The sequence below is a fragment of the Zonotrichia leucophrys genome, chromosome 9 (assembly GCF_028769735.1).
Source record: "Zonotrichia leucophrys gambelii isolate GWCS_2022_RI chromosome 9, RI_Zleu_2.0, whole genome shotgun sequence".
In the NCBI taxonomy this organism is placed as follows: domain Eukaryota; kingdom Metazoa; phylum Chordata; class Aves; order Passeriformes; family Passerellidae; genus Zonotrichia; species Zonotrichia leucophrys.
The window spans coordinates 20,632,687-20,652,797 of NC_088179.1; the positions used below are offsets into that span (position 1 = coordinate 20,632,687).

General features: G+C 43.2%; 1 protein-coding gene across 1 annotated transcript; it reads left to right on the top strand.

Annotated features, from left to right (window-relative positions):
* The first annotated feature begins 4,106 nt into the window (after positions 1 to 4,106).
* On the top strand, positions 4,107 to 19,263 carry NCEH1 (neutral cholesterol ester hydrolase 1). The gene is made up of 5 exons (XM_064720973.1): positions 4,107 to 4,375; positions 12,964 to 13,192; positions 15,071 to 15,140; positions 17,058 to 17,229; positions 18,608 to 19,263. Exons 1-5 carry the CDS (start codon positions 4,238 to 4,240, stop codon positions 19,223 to 19,225), a joined length of 1,227 nt encoding a protein of 408 aa, XP_064577043.1. The 5' UTR covers positions 4,107 to 4,237; the 3' UTR covers positions 19,226 to 19,263.
* Positions 19,264 to 20,111: the final 848 nt, after the last annotated feature.

Here is a 20,111-nt window from a genome sequence, read left to right on the forward strand (position 1 = left end):
GCGCCCAGAGACCCGGATGGAGCGGGCGGGGCTGGAGAGGCGCTGCCCTCATGGCCCCGAGTCCAGCCGCCCTCCACACCAACCCAGGGGACCTGGGGAAAGTCGCTGTGGTCACAACAAAAACATTAATGCTGCTAATAAAAAATAAAATAAAAACGGTGTGCATCTCTTGTAGTGAGTTTCAGAATCATCAGTTCGTAGGAAACAGGAGCTACTGGGTAAATACGACTGGTCAAGGTGAAAATCAACCAGCTGACTCCACAGCAGCAGCCCCGAAATAAATTATGCCAAATGTTTAAATTGTCCTTTTATTTTTAATTTTCCCTGATACTAAAGCTTACTGGTATGGAAAGGGATTCTTAGGGGCTCAGTATCCTGGAACCTGATTTAGCACAATGTTTCACTGCAAATGTCAACAAACTCCCAATGTAAATACAATGAAAGATACATTTTGTATTTCTAGAATGTTCTGTTATCTGCCAAACTGAGTTCTTAGATCATCCAATTTTTTTCAGTTCAGGCTTTTTCATTATTGATCCAGCAGCTGCAAAAGCCCATTGACTTTTTATGGTTTGAAAGAAAAACAAAATAGGAAAAGCATAGGAAAATGATAATGGGTGTTGTTTACATGGATATAGATTTGCTGATGAGGTACACAGAAATTAGGACTATTTTCCTGAGGAAAAGATTTCAGAATAACAGCCTGGAAAACAAGAAGGTCACTTCAATGTTGACACTTGTGTCCAATTGTTACAGAATTACACAAGCCCTACAATTACTTTATTTCACATTGACTCATTTCAATGATAACTTACAGTCAAAATCCACTCTTACCTGAGGTCCTTTTGTCACCTTCGAGTACCCCCTTGGGCCATCATTTTGCAGTTCCAGGCCAACTTTCATTGGATTTTCCACTGCGCACTCTTAAATAAAAGTCCTTTTCAGCCAGGTTTCCCCCATACCTGGAACCAGGGTTCTCCTAGGTTTGCAACAAGTTCTGCAGTACAGGAGTCAATAGTACTTGTTTCTGGAAAAGATACTGGTGTTTGCACATTAATTTTCATTTAGCATCAACATCTTAAAAAACATAAATAAAGTGTGTATAAAATGTGCTTGCAAAGACAGGAGAACCATATTTACTTGGATAAGGGATTAAGAGGTAATAAGATGCATCAGTTCTCAGATAAAGGTTTAAAAGATAATAAAATCAATACCCAAATGTTCAGTACATAAATAGAGGGTTCCCTGTGCATTTGGGAGGGACTTGTACTAGCCATTTTTACAATATACTTGAAAATCCAGAATTACAAAGTGATAAAGCAGTTTGGTTATTCTGGTGAACCTGGATTCCCAGGAACAGAATGCAGACAAATTTTAGGTATTAATCACTTAAAAAACATAGCTAAATTGTGGGATTTTTTTAAAGTGCTCTTATCGTCTCTAAAGATTAATACAGGACTGATGACAAAATAATTACTATTCCTCAGCTGTCTGACATTTAAACATCAAAGTGCTTTTCTTATAAAAAGCTCTGAAATAGAAACACCCATTATTTTGTGTTCTGTAAAATGTAACATGCAGCTGAAACCTGCCCTTCCAGTTAAGTAGGCATCAGTAACCCAGGAGCATAACATTTATTTTATAGTTAAATACCTTCTTCAAGCAGTGTCACCCACAGGGAGAAAGTTTCAGCAGATTAAATCATTAAATAAATCCTGACAAGCTGCCTGGGTGAGAGCAGGGATCTCATAGCTGTAGCAAAGGACAAGGAGGCCACACTGGAAAAGCTGATGGAACCCCAAGGAGACCTTGGTGCCCCCTTGGTGCCCTGTGTTTTCCCAGGAGTTTGGGGTCCAGCACCTCTTCCTTGGCTTCAGGGTGTGAGTTTACATAGGTAAACTGCTGGCCCTGAGATGTCCTGCTTGCATCCTGGGGTTTCATTTCTCTCTTTTACATTTTTTAAACAAAGGGATCTTTCTCAAACCACAGTGGTTTGTTGTTGGTTTGTTGGTTTTGGAGTTTTTTTTCAATCAACTGAATTTTTTTTCAATCAACTGAGCCATTGATTCAGTTTAGCCAGAGCAGCAGTTTTCAAAATATGAGGAAGGAGAGAGATCAAGCACCAGGTGTATGGGGGGGGCGGGACATGGGAGCATGAGAAACCTCAGAAAAATCCCATCCAACCTTTTTATCCCTACTTTGAGGAGATAAGAAGCTGAGAGAGGGGCTCAGTTTTGACAGAGGTTTGGGAACAGTGAGTTTTGTTGAAGAGATGGGTACCAATTATTACAGTCAGGATGCTGGGTGTGGGATTTAGGGGCAGGGGCAGGGAAAGCAAAGGAACCAGGGTATGCAGAGCAAGGGAGGCAGGGGAGCAGGGCACAAGGTGAAGGAGAAGGTGTGAACACAAAACAATACAGAAAGGCACAACTTTGTATAAAAATCTGGAGACCTCAGGGACTAACCCTGGTCTGCTTTCTTGGCAAAGCTTGTTTCTTCCCTTCTGTAGTCTACCCAAATGGACTGTGAAAACCACAGAAAATCCATCTGCTGCTGTTATTAGAAAAGGTTAAAGATGCTTGAGGGGCTTTCTTGCTCATTCCAGAAACATTCTTCTGCAACCTTTAGAATCAGCAAGGTGGTACTTCAGTTCCAGGAAAGCTCCACTAAAATCTGACCTTTTAGTCTGTAGAAACATATTTTTCTTATATTACGTTTTCATGTCAACTTTTAAAGGATAGTGGTGCTTTCCAGGACTCTATTTATATTTCTATGTGACTTTTTAGTATTATGAATTCATTTTTAATTATAGTCAGTGTTCAGTTTGGTGCTCATTCTTTTTTTTTTTTCTGCACTGGATTCATAATGTACGTGAATCTGGCTATTTAAATAAATATTTTAATTTGCTGACGATAGGACAGTGACTAAGTAATGACTTGTGTAAAGGCTGAACTCTTTAGAGTGTGATTAAAAAATATATTTAACTTTTTTTCCTGTCTTAGGTACAAGAAATATTTCTGTGTTGAACCAAAATCTGTTACTGACCCATGGTAAAAAAATGAAAACCCCAACAAACTCCCAGTCCAAAACAAAATTACACAACATACCTTAAACAAATAATCTTTCTGGAATAATTTTGTTATGTGTTAAATGGGAAACAGGTTTCTCCAGGTAAAATAAGGGTGTCCGTGAGTTTCTGGAAACAGCTTGAATCTGAGATCCTGTCAAACTGATTTGAATTGTTCCATGTTGCAGTCTACATCTCACCTCCTCAGCCTCTGGGCTCAGTGGAGAAGGGCCAACCCTACCTGAACATTGATATTCTTGTTCTCTGCTGGCAAAGAGCTGACACTGCACACATCCACTGCTGCTGCAACCCTAAATACGAAAATCAAGGCCAGCTCTGACAGGGCTTGGAGCAGCTTGGTCTAGGGGAAGGTGTCCCTGTCCGTGAAAGGGATTTTGGAGTGAGATGGTCTTTAAGGTCCTTGCAACCCAAACCATTCAGTGATTCTGTGAACTGGTGGGGTTTGCTTGTGGGTCGGGCTGGCTGCTACCAGGTCAGCCCCACAGAACCACTCAGCCTGAGTGGGCAAAGCTTTTGGGTGTGGGTACAGGGGTCAGGTGTAGGCACGGGGTGCCAGCAGCGGGTACGGGGTGTCAGCAGTGGGTATGGGGTGCCAGCAGTAGGTACAGCGTGTCAGCAGTGGGTACGGTGTGCAAGCTGTGGGTACGGGGTGTCAGCAGTGGGTACGGGGTGTCAGCAGTGGGTATGGGGTGCTGGCTGTGGGTACGGGGTGCTGGCTGTGGGTATGGGGTGTCAGCAGTGGATACGGGGTGCCAGGAGGCAGCACCTGGCACCTGGAAAGTCTGAAGGTGCTTTCCAAGATGTGGATGCCTTTGTTGGCCGAGAGCGCGATGGAGGAGCTCCGTCCTCCCACGCCTCGTGTGTCCGCACAGCCCCTTCCCCCGCGGCCCCGCGGGCAGCCCCGGGCGGGTGCGATGCTCCGGGCCGGCGGTCCCCGAGCACGCCCGGCCGTGGGGCGCGGCGGCTCCGCGGGGCGGGCGGGCGCGGGCGGGGCGGCGCCGGGCGGGCTCTGGGCTCGGCTCGGGCCGGGCACACGGCCGGCGGCCCGGGAGGAAGCGCCGGGACTTCCTCCGGGGGAGGCCGGCCCGGGGGCGGTGCGCGCCCCGCGGGGAGCGCGGCGAGGCGGCCGCACACGGCGCGGAGGAGGCGATGCGGGCCGCCTGGCTGCTGCTGCCGGCGCTGGCCGCCCTGTCCGCCTACTATGTGTACCTGCCGCTGCCCGGCGCCGTGTCCGACCCCTGGAAGCTGATGCTGCTGGATGCCACCTTCCGGGCGGTGCAGCAGACGGTAAGGCGGCCCCGGCACCCCGGCGCTGGGGGGGCGGGCGGCAGCCCCCGCTCCGGTACCGGAGGCGCGGTAGCGGCGCGGGTCCGGGGCATCCGCGCAGCGGGAGCGGCCCCCGCACAGCCCTCCCGGCCCGGCCCCGGGGCTGCCTTGTGGCTGGAGAGTGCCCGGGTCGGTGACATCGCGTGTGGCGGGCCGGAGCTGGGCCGGTCCCCCATGTAGGAGGAGAACGGGCTCGTGTCCCTCTGTGACTGCGACAGCGGCAGCGCCGCGCAGGACAGCCCCGGTGTCGCCCCTGTCCGTCCGTCCGTCCGGCGAGCGCCGCTCGGAACCGCCGGCTGCCAGCGCTGCCCGGGGCTCCCGGCACAGCCTCACCGCCTGCGGCTCGCTCTGGTGTGCGAATTGCCGGCGCTTGGTCAGGGAAAAAGAATTAGCGGGTTTAATCTGCTCCCTGTGCCTTAGGGAAAGAGGACATACGAAGCTCTTTCAAATGTTAAACTGTCTTGATTTGGAATCCTGTTACTAAAGAAAACTCTGGATGCTTGCTTTTTGTCACAGAGCAGTTGTCACTTGATTTCTCCCTTATTTTCTGTTAGCGTTTTTATGCTGACATGAAACAGAAAAGACATGGCAAATTTTCTGATAATGACTTCATCTCTGAAGTTTGTTTTCTTCTAATATTATCCAGTCTTTCACAAGGACTGATCAGTCATGGACAGGACTGATATAAGGCAGAGTGTATGTGAAAATGGAAAGTTGTTTTGATTTAAATTTCAGTTTACTGGATTGTTTTGAAATGTGCAAAAGCTTGTATTTTGAGCAGATGATGATCCCTTCAAAAAGGGATTAAATGAGTTGGTGGACAGAGGGCTCATAAATGGACTAGGTGGGAATGTACCTGCTACATTCTTAATGCAGTAATGGTGAGTAGTGGGAAGCTGAGGACAGTGACCCCCATACAGTGTCCAAACTTGTATATTCTGCCTGAATAGCTTTTCTGGTTGTCACCTTTGGAGACAGAGGCTGGGACTAAATGGATCACTCATCTGATTCCCTGGGACATCTTATGGTCCAGTTGTATAGCCGAATCAAAGTATGCCTCCTGATTGAAATGATAAAACCTGTTTGCTGTACAGATAAAACCTGTTCACTTGTATGTCCTCCTGTATGAGAGGAAAATTATGCAATAGTTTAAATTCTGAAGGAAAATCTGTGGCTTGACATTCACTTGCTCCATGTTTTAGCTCAAATGACTGAACTGCAGGTGCTCAGCTTGCCCAAATTCATTGCTAGGTAGGGACAGAAGGGCCATGGTGCCTGCACAGCATGCTGCCTGCAAAACACAGAGTCATGGTTTGTCCAGGAACACCTGAATCAGGGCCAGAACCTCTGGCTCAAGGAGACCTAACTTTAGAAAATGGTATGACTGTGGCTATGTATATGTATATTGCTGCTGCCTCAGCTACACATTCAGTTTGTTTGTGTGGTGTGTTGGGTGTAGATGCATTCTGGTGCCTCTAGCTTGGAGGCTGAGGAGTCTCTTTTGAGATATTCTAGAGGTCATAATCCCAGGAGGAGCTGGCAGGACAAAGCCTGGTGGGTGCCAGCTGGAGCAAGCTGGTGGCAGGAATGAGGTGCCCACATCTGCCCCACTCTCTGGGACAGGGAAGACTTTGTTAGGGGAAAGTGGTCATTCCTTAGTTGTTTACATCTCTGGCCTTAGAAATAAAAACTTCAATACTGAGAAAAACTAAGCAAGTAACAGTTCTGTAACATCACTTGCAAAAAACAAAGGGACAAGTGAGTTTAACCCAGAAGCATGAAGGAGGGGAGTTGTTAGAGGTGCCCCAGCCACACAACAGGTGAGCCTTGGGGCACTGGTTTCTGGAGAGAAAAAGAAGGTGCTTTCCAAGGGTTCAGAAGTCTTTCTAACACTGAGGCAGCACAGTCAGGAATAAATGACTGTCATTAGGAAGGAACCCTTGTGAACCAAAGGTAGGATTGTAAAAGTTAAGCTTGTGTATTTACTTTGTTAGGCAGCTTTTGTGTGTGTATATATATATATATATATATATATATATATATAATAAAGTGTATGTTCTTTTCCAGAGGTCAGCTTCCTCTTTCTTTCTCTATTAGCTATTTCAAGGCCAAATGGTTTAACATTTCTCTCAGTGGGACTGCTGAACTTTCACCCACTTCTGAATGTATTTCAGCTTGCTGTTTATTACTTTGCTTTATAGGTCTGATAGCTGACAGAAATACCTTTCTAATTTCAAAATCTCTGAAGTGTGTTTTTTCCCCACAAGCTTCAAGTGTTTCAAATAAATTAATTGTCTTTTGCTTATTTTGAAATGGATTTGTCAATACTCTGATGATTAAGTGTGACCATTTCTTATTAGGGATAATGTGTTTATTTGCTCAGTGAATTAATAATCACTGTGAATAAAACACAATAGGACTGTCACTGGCTTTCAGTGTACTAATGATAAGGTTTTTACATTTGCATGTAGAGTTTTGTCCCAGGCTGCTATAAATTTCTTTACAAGCTTGGGACTGAGTCAGTGTCCTGGCTCAGTGTGAGAATCCAACACTCACGTATAATCAGGTGGTTTAAAACGTGTGTAGTGTTTATAGGGCAGTTCCTTTAAGCAGGTTTCAAAAGGGCAGTTTCTTTAAGCAGGTTTCAAAACGTACTACAGAAGGGAACTGATACTGCTAAAGTATCAGTTTAAGTCTTAAATTGCGGGGAACAGAGGTAGGAAGAGCTGGAGTGTTTATCTGAGGTCACAAAAACTCCAGTGAGGGAGCTGAAAACTGAGATGACTTTCCAGAGCCTTGTTCCTGTGCCCTCTCTAATGCCCTGTGCTGCTCTGGAAGAAAACAGAGAAACTGAGACTTTAATGATAGTAATGAATTAGTGTGAAAATGCTTACCTAAGAAAGGGTAATTTGCCCATCACCTGTCTCAAAATGGGGCATGGTAACATTTGTACATGAAACTGATATAACACAATTTGAGATTAGAAATTAAAAACTTGTATACATACATGTATATACAGGTAGATCAGAACTCAGCTTCACTGAAATTTGGGAAGCCACAGAAAGTTAATTACAGGATTGAGCCAGAGATTTAGCGTCATTTTTTCAGTGGGTGTCTGTTAACAAGTGTCTAGAGCAACAATTCAAAATTCTGCTGTAACAGCAGTATTGATAACAGGCATTTTGACTTCTTCCTCTAACCACTCTCCCTTAGAAGAGGAAAGAGAGCAGCACATGTTTATTGCAGTCCTTTGAAATAAGTTATTTCTGAACACCACTGTCAAGACACTTGCTATTCTGGTGCATGCCAAGGAAAGAGGAATTTTTTTGGAATTGGGACAGCTGTTAGCAAAGGTTTGGAAGGATAAATAGGTTGGCATAGGGGCCATCAGATAGATGTATATGGAAGAAGGCAGGCAGCTGTACAGGGCAGAAAACTTCTCATCAGCCAAGTGTTTCCTTTGTGCTTCTTCTCCACTCTTGGAATAAAATCAGCCATGGGATATCAACATTCAGGAGTAAAGAAAACAGTTGTATTTCTTTCTAACATTTTAATTTCTCTCTACTCACATATTTCAGAGTGTGTAACTTCTGGACAGATGTAAGTCATAGTTGTAGGCAGTGCAGTAAGTTGTTGATGGTTCTGGATGCAAGAACAGTCTTTAGAATTGATTTACAGTAAAGCAGGTTTTTAGTTATGGAAGGTGGGTCTCCCAGCACTGGCACCTTGGCAGAAACTGAACCACACTGTAAGTCCTGCTTGCAGGAACAGGTAACTTAGGTTGCTATAAAAGCAATCATCATGATTGAATAGGTACATGAGCAAAATCTTACATCAAAACATAATTAGATTTTGTTTCTAATTAATAAACTGAAAAAACAGTCTTCCTGGTTTCTTTTTATTTCTAAAGGAAATTCATAAAACTAGGAGCACTTGTCTTTGAAAATTGTCTTATCTAATAGTATTAAAAGGACATGTTCTTTACTGGGCAACAAGACACTTGCATTGAGAAATCTTTTTGTAAAATCACCCTTAAACAGGGTAAATTGCCTAAGATGCACCCAAAACAATCTGTTCCACACACAGCTAAATGTGGAAATGATCATGTTTATTTTTCACTCATCTGTTACTGACTACAGACATTGTCGTTGGCATTTTGGCCTGTAATGTTTATAGAAGTGTCCTTTTCAAAGCAATGCCAGAACTGACTATACTGTCTGTGTCTTTTAAGGTAGGAAGTTGAGTTTTAGACAGTTCAGCCTTGCAGTTCCAGCATCATTACTCAGTTGAGTCATGAGTGAGATTTGGCTGGCTCCCAAGTAGTGCTGGATGTGCAAAGAGCCTTAGCTGTTTGCCCAGTTCCTGATGCCCCCAGAGCCTGAAAGGTCGGTGCAGGACCCTGGCTCTGCCCTCTGGGAGGGCACTGGGGGCAGCAGCTGATGCCTCTGGAGGGTGGTGCCGTGGTGCCTTTGTGCCTTTGTGCCTCCTGACCTGTCGCAATCATTCCGTGCTAAAGGGCAGAGCCATGGTTAGCCCAGGAAGTCGTCTGAGGACAGAGAGTCCCAGTGTGCTGAGTGGAGTTAGAGGGTACTGGACATTTGCAACAAAAACTTTTGGGTTACTTTTTTGCAATAGAGAACATATGATGAGAATGGAATTCAAGTCCCTGGGGGTGTGAGTTTCTTCATTAAATTATCAGCTGAGGAGCCAGAAGGAGAATCTATATAATTTAGGGACAGATATTGGTGGTTAAAGGTGAAGTAATGGTGCCTCACTGGTGCAGTACTTTGGTCATTCTGCCCTGACTCCTTCCTTCATTTGCTGAAAAACTTCTCCTACATCAGTTAAATCTTTCAGTACCTGGCACCCCATATCAAAGAGTTTACCAGAAGGAAAGTGTCAGTCTTGAACAGTTCGGTCCCTTGGGAGTGCCTGCATAGTCCTTACCTTAAAATCTCAGTCATGGGAACGTCCTGGCAAAATAAAAGGAGATTTTGCTGTAGTGGAAAATGAAAAAACTTGCAGCTGTGACCCAGAGCGAGCAACGTGCTATGCCTGTAGCTGGCAGGGCAGTTCTGGGCCAGTTGCCCACAGGCTTTTTATTTTTATACTATCTCCTCTTTCTTTCCTGTAGTCTCTTTACTTCCCCCTTTCCTTATGCTTTCTCTTCCTTTCTGCTAGCTTTTAGTGTTACAGCACTGTCTGCTCTCCCTTTTAACCAGAGAACATTTCTCTTCTCTTCTCTTCTCTTCTCTTCTCTTCTCTTCTCTTCTCTTCTCTTCTCTTCTCTTCTCTTCTCTTCTCTTCTCTTCTCTTCTCTTCTCTTCTCTTCTCTTCTCTTCTCTTCTCTTCTCTTCTCTTCTCTTCTCTTCTCTTCTCTTCTCTTCTCTTCTCTTCTCTTCTCTTCTCTTCTCTTCTCTCGCCACATACACGTAATCCCCAAATATATTGAAGTGTTACATTTGGTAACCTGCAGCAGCCCTGCAGATTGTAACTGGGAGTGTGGTAAAAACCACAGCTACCAGCAAAGATCAAACCCAGTATTGCTCACATGAGATGGGCAGTTCCAGGTTTATCCCAGATTCAAGGTGATCCAGCTGCTGCCAAAAGGGCTGGCATCCTTTCTCCTGCTCCTCTGTCCTGCCTTGGGCTATCAGTAAGGTGACATGACTGAAGTTTGGTGTTTCTCTGGCTCTGCTGGGTTTGTATGTAACTGGTGCAGCAAGATCCTGCTCTGAGGCTTCCAGGGGCACCACAAGAAAGGTGCCAGGGAAGAACGGGCATCAGGATGGGCAGGGCTGTCCTTTGAGTGGCAAGGTACTCCTAGAGGAGAGTTGGCCAACCAACCACATGTTCTGCCAGGAGTATTAGTACAGATTGCTAAGATATGACAGGTATTTTTTTTAACATTTAGAGAGAAGATAAGAAGAAATTTATTTGTGAGAACTTTGGACAAGACTGGCTCTTTGCCAGCAAAAAGTGCAATCCTGATGCCTTGTAAATCACAAGCCAATAGGCTGGTTAGGCACATTGACTAACAAAGAATCTATCTGATAAATGCTTGGCAGAAAATCTGCCTATGCCTGATAAATAATTAGGACTGTTGCCTTTGTGTGCTGATGTGGAAAGCATCTCTTCCACGTTTCTGGATTCTTGGAAAGCGTGGTCTATTCTAGGAGCAATAGGCATGAAAGGACATGGTAGGCTGCAGATGGCCAGGGTGCTCTGTGGTTTGAAGAACAGGGCAAAACACTTCTTGGTAAATATCCTTAACTAGCCTTGAAAACAAAACATTCCTGACTCCAGGGAACATGTGGTAATCTTGTCTACAGAGAATGCAAACTAAAGAGGGAGAAAACAAAAACGAGATGTCTGTTGCAGCACAGTCAGGCTAAATAAAATCTACAAAAACATTCTTTTCTTGAGCAGTATTTTTAAGACTGCTTTGCAGTGGTTACCTCCCCTGGGAGCTTCCATAGGGCACAGAGAGGATCAGACCTTCATGTGGTTACATCAGTGGCAGCCAAACAAGTTGTGTGCCAGATTATTAATAGAAGTATTGCTCTTCAGATTTCAAACTAGTCCTGGGGTTTCCTGTGGGAATTTTAAGTAATGGTGAGAGAAAAACATGGGCTGAAACTCGGAGATGCAAATAGCCTTGAGAATTCAGCATTCTTCCTGCCAGGTGGATATTTTGTGTTTCTTCTCCCAGAGAAAAGAGTTGCAGTATGAAGAAATTATGTCCCATCCAAAAAGCAGCAAACAGTTTAAAATTTGGATTCCTACCAAACAATCTCAGCAGGGTGATGTTAGCACAAGTTAAAGCAAGAAAAAAAAATGTAATTTTTTAAAAAATTCTTGTTTTGGGAATGGATTCCTCTCCCAAGTCACATAACAGCCCATTGTATTTGGTGTAAATTTGGGGGGGGGTGGTTTAAATATCAAACTTTTCTTTTTTTCTACAGCAGTCTGCAGTGAGAGCTGTGCAGGGCCTTTCCTGTACAGAACCTGGATGAAAGCAAATACTTCAATTTTTTTTAACATTCAAACTAATTAGGACAGAGAAAAAAATTACATGTAAGAGATTGTGGCTGTAAGATCTTCTTTGGAAGAGAGAATGCTGAGTGCTTCAAAGCTTGCTTTTATTCTGGAGGGAGGTGTGTGCAGATTTTGTACAGATTAAACTGGCAACTGTCTGTTCTTCAGCAGGTGAATGGGGTTAGACCAGTACCTGGGTGACCCTGCTCACTCTGTGTCAGCATCTTGAATCCTTTGTAGCAGGTTACACTGCACTGCTGGGACTGGCAGAATTCACACTGCAAAGTGGGCATGTGTAGAAAAGCCCTATACAACAGGACACCTCTTCTTGTTCCAAATATTTGGTACCTGGACATAAAATAAAAGGTCCCAGCTGACAGTTCTCCTGGTGGTAGGTCCTACAGATATATGTTAAATATATGTGTTAATTTTACCTCCCAACTCCATTGCCTTGCCTGAGATAGTTGTACAAAAGGCCTTGCTGGTTATCCAGTTTCTGAGCTCAAAGGGGAAAGACCTCCACTAGTTTTCCTTTTAAATGGTCACTGTGGACACTGTAGTCCCTGTGGTCCTTTGGCTGCCCTTTTGCCACCCCTGTGCACCATCCAGGGCATGGTGACAGGTATGCACTACAAATAGTGAGCAGGTCATGTGTGGGGAGCAGGTCATGACCATTTCAAAGTGGAGGAGTGCCTTGAATCCCAGTAGTGTTTGCTGAGAGAAGCAGGTTTCTAATCGAGTCAGAGCAAAATTTTAAAAATAAACATTAAAAAAAAGTCCTTGATAGCTGAAGAGGATAAAATCTGCCTCCTTCTACCATAAGGAGACAGAAGGATCAGATCATTCTTCAATTTCATAGTGTTTTAGTCACATTAAAAAGTAACATTAAAAACTCACATTAAAAAGTCTCTGGGGTTGGAAAAAAGTGTCATTAACCTACTGTTGTTCTTAACTGGTGTTTCAGATCCTTCCCAGTTCTGCAGGTAAACACAACACAAGCCAAAAATACCATTATATTCCTGTAAGACTATTGCCGTTTCCAAATTTCTTTGCAGCCCTTGGGAACTTTTCTTAATTTGGAAGTAGAAAGACTTATGCTTTGCAGTGGACCAAGAGAAACAATCTGCATTTTTGATACTTTTCCACCAAAAAACATCGCCTGTGTAGTATTGCCCTCTGCTGGCACCAGTCTGAGGAGCTTCATGGGTCCCCTGGTGGAACATGAGGGTTGTTCCCTTCCGAGGTGTCTTTCAGAGGATCTGAGTGCTCGTTCATGGTTGTGATCCAGTTTAATTTTATTTTTCCACAGAAAATCTTCTATGGGCAGCTTTTTGTTTTAATACAGCTTTAAAAACATTAGAGGTTCTTGATAAAATTTCATTTTCCAGTGAATATTGTAAGAATCATGTAGGACCTGCCCTTTGAATGCAGTTGTATTACACATCAATGTGGGTAGAATATGATATGCTCTGAAGTAACAGAAATTTCCTTTCTTCTTTTCCCCCCACTAGTGTCACCTGATTCACTACCTGAGACTCAGCCATCACTTGATAGTTCTGAATTATTTGATTTGCACCTTTGACAAGCTGAAGTCTGTCTCCTCTGAAGACGTTAAAATCACGGATGCAGTTTTTGATGGCGTGGAAGTGAGAGTGTTTGAACCTCCTGCCAAGGGAGATGAAAGCCTCAAGCGCAGCGTTGTTTACATCCATGGAGGGGGCTGGGCCTTGGCAAGTGCAAGTAGGTGTCTGACAGTAATTAAATAGCATTTCAGTCTGCTTTTCTCCTAGCAGGAAAAGCCACAAGCTCTTTTTCCTGCCAGGAATGGCAGTTTTGCTAAGATGTACCTGAATTCAGTAGTGAATGTCTCCACTCTGGTGGATCGAGTCTAAGGAGAGAGGGAGAAAAATACCATGAACACACAGCAGAAGTGCATATCTTACCTGCATGTGAGCTGTAAAAGGACTAAAAGGTTCTTTTCATTACATCCTAAGCAGGAAAAATAGCTTATTGATTAAATCTCTGTGATGCCTGGGTGGGCTGCTTAGGCCAGTCCCTCACTTTCTGAGGTAATGTGCAAAAATCAGTTCTTGGTGATCAGACTCCAGTGGCTGCATAAAAGGAAATTATGTGGGTTTGCCCCATTTTCAGAGAATAATTAGCAGAAGACTGAGCTGATCTACACTTTATGCAACAGCCTTGCTAATGTTTGGTTCTTAAATAACCCCTACCTGGGAATACACACTGCTGAGCACAGGCAGGAGGAGTGTGAGGGAAGCAGGTAGGGGTTGGTTCCTCTTTGGGTTGCTCCTTAGGGACTACAACCACCACGAGCATAATTACCTTGAAATGTAATGCTGTTTACTCCTTTAGCTTGGAAACCACAAACGTGATCAGGGGAAGTGAGGTACAGCTATAGGCAGTGATAAGGTAACCACTGATTGCTTCCACATTGTACAGGAGGAAAACAGCCTTGGGAGACAAAGGGCTTGTGGCTCCTGTGGCTGCTCTGGGATCCAGATCTGAGAAAGTCTTCTCCCTTTTCCTTCCCCATTGTTCCCATGACATCCTGTAGTCCATAAAGCCCTGATTCTGCAGCTTCCTCTACAGGCAAAGAACATGAGTGGGTTTTTACAAAATGATACAAAACACAGACTGTGCTGATTGCATTTGGACTCTGGATGTACAAGTCATTTAGACCAGGATTTGAGTGAGATTTAGGTTCCTAAATAACTTTAAAATGTGGCCTTCACATGCCTTTGGAAATTCCAGTCTCTTTGTCCTGTAGCAGTTAAACATTTTTCTCCTCTTCCTACAGAGGAATTCTGCTTTGAGATGGATTTTCTTAGACCTGCCCAAAGGATATTTGTTAACCTCCTGCCTGCATCATTTGTTCTTGTTGTGCAAAAGTTTATATTAAACTGCTGCACTTTGTCAGGATGATTATAGCTTGGCTTTGTCAGATATATTCCTGAGTCCAAGGTGCCGAAGTAAATGACACAATTGCTACACCTAAATTTTAATTTCTAAGATTGGATACTTAGAAAACATTTAATAGTCCTAGTATATTTTATAGTACTAGGAACCAACAATTAAGTAACTGGAAAGGAACAAAATTAAAGATAATCAGTCCTCTGATAAATAGGATAGCTGTGATTAATCCTCCCTTAAATGAGTAGCTCACCTGACATTAATAGGGCAACTCATTTGAATTAAAGCCGTGAATGCTACAATAAAATGAACCACAGGCAGTGACTCATGCAGCAGTAACCCTCTCTGGATGTAAATGCCCCCAGACCACTGTGTGCCTTAGATTTTGGCCAGCTGAGAAAACTGTGATAGGTGGGTGAAATGACATGTCTGAAGTCACCAACAAACAGATGAGGAAAGGCATTAGACTGCAGGATTCTGAAATTGTGATGAATTACCTTCCTTCTGCTGGAAGGAGTATGGATTTGGCACTTGAGCAGTTGTGGGCTGATCTCATTTATCATTTACTTTGGTGATAAAATCTGCTGGATTCTGTGTGCGTGATAGCTGTTTGTTTTCTGAGAAAGCTTAATGACACCTTTGTGACTATTGACTCACTGTCCCTAACACCATGTCCTTCTCTTCCAGGAACAAGCCTTTACAACAATCTCTGCAGAATAATGGCCGAATCTCTGAACGCTGTTGTTGTCTCTGTTGAGTGAGTAATCTAAAACTGATCAAGAGGTTTTAAGGTATTAGAAATCTGTAACATAGTTTTTTTAGCTTCTCCTTCCATACTGGCTTCTCTATAAGGCTGTAACTTGGACAGTAATTTTCTATACTAGCCTGATACCTTTATCCTTTTAAAATTAAAACAAATTGGAGTGGTATCAGAAATTCATTTGGTTTTCTAATTATTTTAGAATACACTGTGAGGTCTGGCAGTTTCCTGCTGCTCTTGCAATCTCCCACTGTTCCAGTCCTCTCTTTTAAGCCTTGTGCTTCCTTCAAGCACAGAAGACTGCCAGACAACAGAGAAGCAGGGCTGCTTTTTTAACATGTTGAACAATTCCAAGGCAAACAAACCTCTTGATTAGCTAAATACATTACCTAGATGACTCCAGCTTGATTGGTACTGTTCCCATCTTTATTGTCAACTTCAATATTTTCTTTTTTAAACCCAACCACTTGATAAAATTACTCAAGTTTCCCACCTGCAGTTCATTACATACCAAGCTTTGGGATCTAATTGCAACTTAATTATATGGAGTTGATATTACTCATTTAATGCTTATTATAGTGTACTTTAAAGGATTGGGGGGTGGGTTTATTTTTTCTTACTGTTTTGGTTTTTTATTATTAGAAACAAGGAAAACTACAAAAGCAGCTGTTGGTTATTCCAGACAAGCAGCAATCACAATATTGAAAAGTTCCTTATTATTCCTTTTCTGATTTATGCTGGTGTCATTCTATTGCTCTGAGTCACTATTACCTCTTTTCCTTAATCATTGCATCCTTCAGTCAAGGGGTGTGTATTCAATTAGCCAAGTCTAATTGGATTCCTTGTTGATCTAATTGCATATCTCACTTTCACAATCTGTGCACAGTTTACTGTTTTGCAAGGAGCTCCCAAAGGACACCCTCAGATTCCTGTATATAGAAGATAGAGAATGCTTTCTGACAGCAGGTCACAATTGGAGTTTGAAAGTTGGAATCTTAAGTTTAAAATTTATTCTGCATATGAAACTTCTTTAGCTTACAATCTAAAGATGTTTTGAGTCAGAGAACTGAATTTTGGTTGGCTAGGCTCTGCTGAGAAAGTGTAAAATCTGTAGTTTGAAAAGCTGAAAACTTTGCTTTGTATCATAAGACCCAGTAACAACTCTTGGATGTCAAATTCTTCAGTAAATACAAACAGATTTCTCCTGCACTGTAATTTAGAAGCTGAGGAAGCATCATGTGTGGGATTCAGCTGGCAGCTGTTTGCTCTCTGTGCCTCCATCCCTCACCTGCCCAATGGGTGTATTTCTGCTCCTCTCCTTGCTACAGGAAAGGAATTATTGCATCTGTTGCACTGAAGAAAATTGGCATTGCTTAATTTCTTGGCTATTGTTAGTTTCATGGCACAGAGGGATAGCAAGGTTTATTCTCTCCTGACATCAGTAAAAATTTGGGAAGCAGAAGTGCTTAGGCATTTGGCTCAGCCAAACAGGAGCATGTTGGGTGTGTATGATTTACTCACCCTCATCCTTGCTAAGGTGGGAATTTGGATCAAAACCAGGCAGGGTGGAATGGCTCCCTTGCCAAGGGTGTCTTAACTACTGATTTTTATAATGCATTATGAAATCCTCCATTGTAAATTCTAGGAAAGTGCTGCACAATTTCATACTATCTTGGTATTATTCATGTTTAGTAGGTTCATTTTAATTGTTCCAAATTAGAACATTAATTATAAGATTAAGTCTTACATGCGTATTACACGCCTCCTACTTCTTCTGTACTGTTTGTCCTAATGAAATACTTATTTCCAGCAAGGGTTATCTGATTTCACCCGTAAATCCTAAAGGAGAGGTACAATAACACCAGTACAATAGGACAGAGGTAAGAATTGTTTCTCATCCCTTTCCTGTTGCAGATACAGGCTGGTGCCTGAGGTGTGCTTCCCTGAGCAGTACCACGATGCTCTTCGTGCAACAAAGCATTTCCTGCAGCCTGATGTCCTGGCTGAGTATTCAGTGGACCCCAATCGAATTGCAATCTCTGGGGACAGCGCAGGAGGGAATTTGGCAGCTGCTGTGTGCCAGCAGGTAACATCCACAGAGTGTTCTGTGTTGCACTACTGCAGTCCAGCCCAGAGAGGCTGTTGGTGTTTGTGGTGCACCATCACAAGGTGATGTGCCACGCCTGAAAACAGAATGGTAGAAAGCCAGAATCTGTTAATTTTCCTTCTGTAAAGTGACTCAGTCACTATATGAATCACATAGGTTGTGATGTGTTGTTACAGTCACAAGTTTTTATGGACCTGAGTTTAAGAGCAAGTAGCTAAATTACTTTTTTAAACCTATTTTGCTGGTGAAATCCTTGTTTTTCCAAGTGGGCATAATTTCCTAATATGATTGCCTATTTTTAGATAATTATCTCTGGAACTATACTTTTTTTTCTTTCAAATACAAATGAAGGACAAAATATACAGTAAGTGGAGCTTAATTCTTCTGTTAAATTGTTTTCCTGTAGCATTTTGCACTTTTAAGGAAATTTCTTTTGTGTATCTGCAGTTTAAATGTAATCTGAATTTGATCTAGTAAAGAGTTTAAAGGAGACCCGAGGCAAGTAATATTTTTCATGGTTGAATGAAATATTATTATTAACTTATTTCCATAACCACTAGTGATAAGAAAGTAGATACCATGTCCAGACAACTAATTATCATGACAACCTTCCAATATTGAATTAGGGTGGAAAAATTAATAAGAGACAATTACAATAAAAACTTCAACATTGAGGACTGATAAACATGATAGTGCCACATTTTGGAAGGAGCATTCCTAATTCGATTTCCTGATGCATAATTCTTTTTAAACCAGATGACACACGATGGGGCACTGGGTATCTTGTGTAGGAGATGAAACAAAGAGTTTGCTGACTATTCCAGTGAGGCAATCAGAGGGCACAAAATTCGTAATTGGTAGACTTAAATGCAGGTCAAGTCAGACACAGGGAGGTGCTTCTGCACCAGGTAAGTCTTTGCTAGAAGAAATTGTGGATGCCAGCAATCTACATTGGCTGAAAAAAACCCAATTAGATCAATTCATGGAAGAAAAATCCATTAAAAGCTCTTAAAAGCAAAAGTAGCTTCTTTGTTTCAGGAAATCCTGCTGTTCAGCTCGGCATTGTGTTAGAGAAATGCCACTTTACACATTTTTTTTTTTTTTCTTCTTACTCCCTTCAGTAAACTGATGTCACTGGTTTCTGTTGGGACCGAGATGCTGGATCTGCCTGAATGGCCACCTTACTAAGGGAGAAAAGATCAGGCTGCTAATAATTCAGACAAAACAACCACCTTACCTGTATGAGAGCAGAATTCACTCTAAAACTGTCAAATGAATGTTTGCTTTCCTAAAGTTCCACATTGATACATGTTTATCTTCTTCATAACCTTCATTCCATCCTGTGTTTTTCGCACAGCTTAGCAAAGATGAGGATTTACCTGTCAGACCGAAACTGCAGGCCTTGATTTACCCAGTCCTCCAGGCCTTTGACTTCAACACCCCCTCCTACCAGCAGAACATGAACATGCCCGTGCTCCCTCGCTACGTCATGATCAACTACTGGATCGATTACATCAACGGCAACTACGACCTGGCTCACGAGCTGCTCGTCAACAACCACACCGCGCTCAACGTGGGCCGGGCCCTGTCCTTCCGCGCGCGCCTCAACTGGACCTCCCTGCTGCCCCCCTCCTTCAAGAAGAACTACAAGCCCGTGGTGCAGAGCACGGGCAGCGAGGCCATCGTGGAGCGGCTGCCGGCGCTGCTGGACGTGCGGGCGGTGCCGCTGCTGGCGGACGACGCCACGCTGGCGCGGCAGCCGCGCACCTACGTGCTGACCTGCGAGAACGACGTGCTGCGCGACGACGGCGCCATGTACGCCGCGCGCCTGGAGCGCGCCGGGGTGCCCGTCACCCTCGATCACTTCCACGACTGCTTCCACGGCTGCATGATCTTCACCGTGTGGCCCACGGATTTCTCGGCCGGCGTGCAGACCAGGAACAGCTACATCAAGTGGCTGGATGAGAACCTGTGAAGGGTGGGCTGTGGTGGCTGTTCTGGAGGAAGAGCAAACAGTCAAAAAGTGCACTTTTTCTGAATTCTGACTTCACTGTTCGGCTGCAGACCACTAAGTGCAGCATTTTCTAGCTCCATTGGCCTTGCCCAGTAAAGAATTTTGAGAAGTATTTTTTTTCCAAACCAATCTTTTTTTCACTTTCTCCCAGATGACTACTGCCAAACGTAAACACATGTTGAGCAGGGAGATCAGGATTCCTGCAGGATTCTTGCCTGGCTGCAACTTTCAAGCTTTGACTCATAATTAGGTACAAAGGCCCTGGCTTTGAAGTGCTGTGAGATAAATCCTAAGATCTACATCTACTTCTGAATATGTAAAAAACGTGAGCTAGTTTACAGCAGTGTTAAGCATCTGATGTCACAGTGAGAGCCCTGGGCAGCAGAGCCATGAATTTCAATGACAAGCACGGATTTAGGTGTTGGCTTTTTGCCATAAACAAACAACTCATTTAAATTTTTAAAAATATGTTTTGAAAAAGCTCTTCTAGGCAGTTAAAACGATGCTAGATGAGTCTCTTAGCCAAACCTGTAATTCAGCTTTGGAATTTGGTTTTTACTACCTTTTAATAAATGTATTTTTAAAAGGTACAGGGCTAAATATATTTTCAATATAAAGTATGATAGCATACACACAAAGAGATAAGATAAAATATGACATGTAGCAGTAGAATCCAGGTTTCCTGTGTGAGTGACCTTCAAAGCTGACTACTTATTTGGCTAAAGAATGTGATTTCACCTGTGTTTAAAGCCTCAGTTGTATGATCTACTTACAGAAAATACTGACCTTACTACAAATAGTCTGCTGTGTGGTTTGCACTAATGTTTGTAATTAATAGTAGAAGGTT

Excerpts from the sequence above, each read along its gene's own strand:
- NCEH1 (XM_064720973.1), top strand. The coding sequence starts at position 4,238 with ATGCGGGCCGCCTGGCTGCTGCTGCCGGCGCTGGCCGCCCTGTCCGCC. Across the intron at positions 15,141-17,057 it reads GCTGTTGTTGTCTCTGTTGA|ATACAGGCTGGTGCCTGAGG; the intron begins GTGAGTAATCTA and ends TTCCTGTTGCAG. Across the intron at positions 17,230-18,607 it reads CAGCTGCTGTGTGCCAGCAG|CTTAGCAAAGATGAGGATTT; the intron begins GTAACATCCACA and ends TTTTTCGCACAG.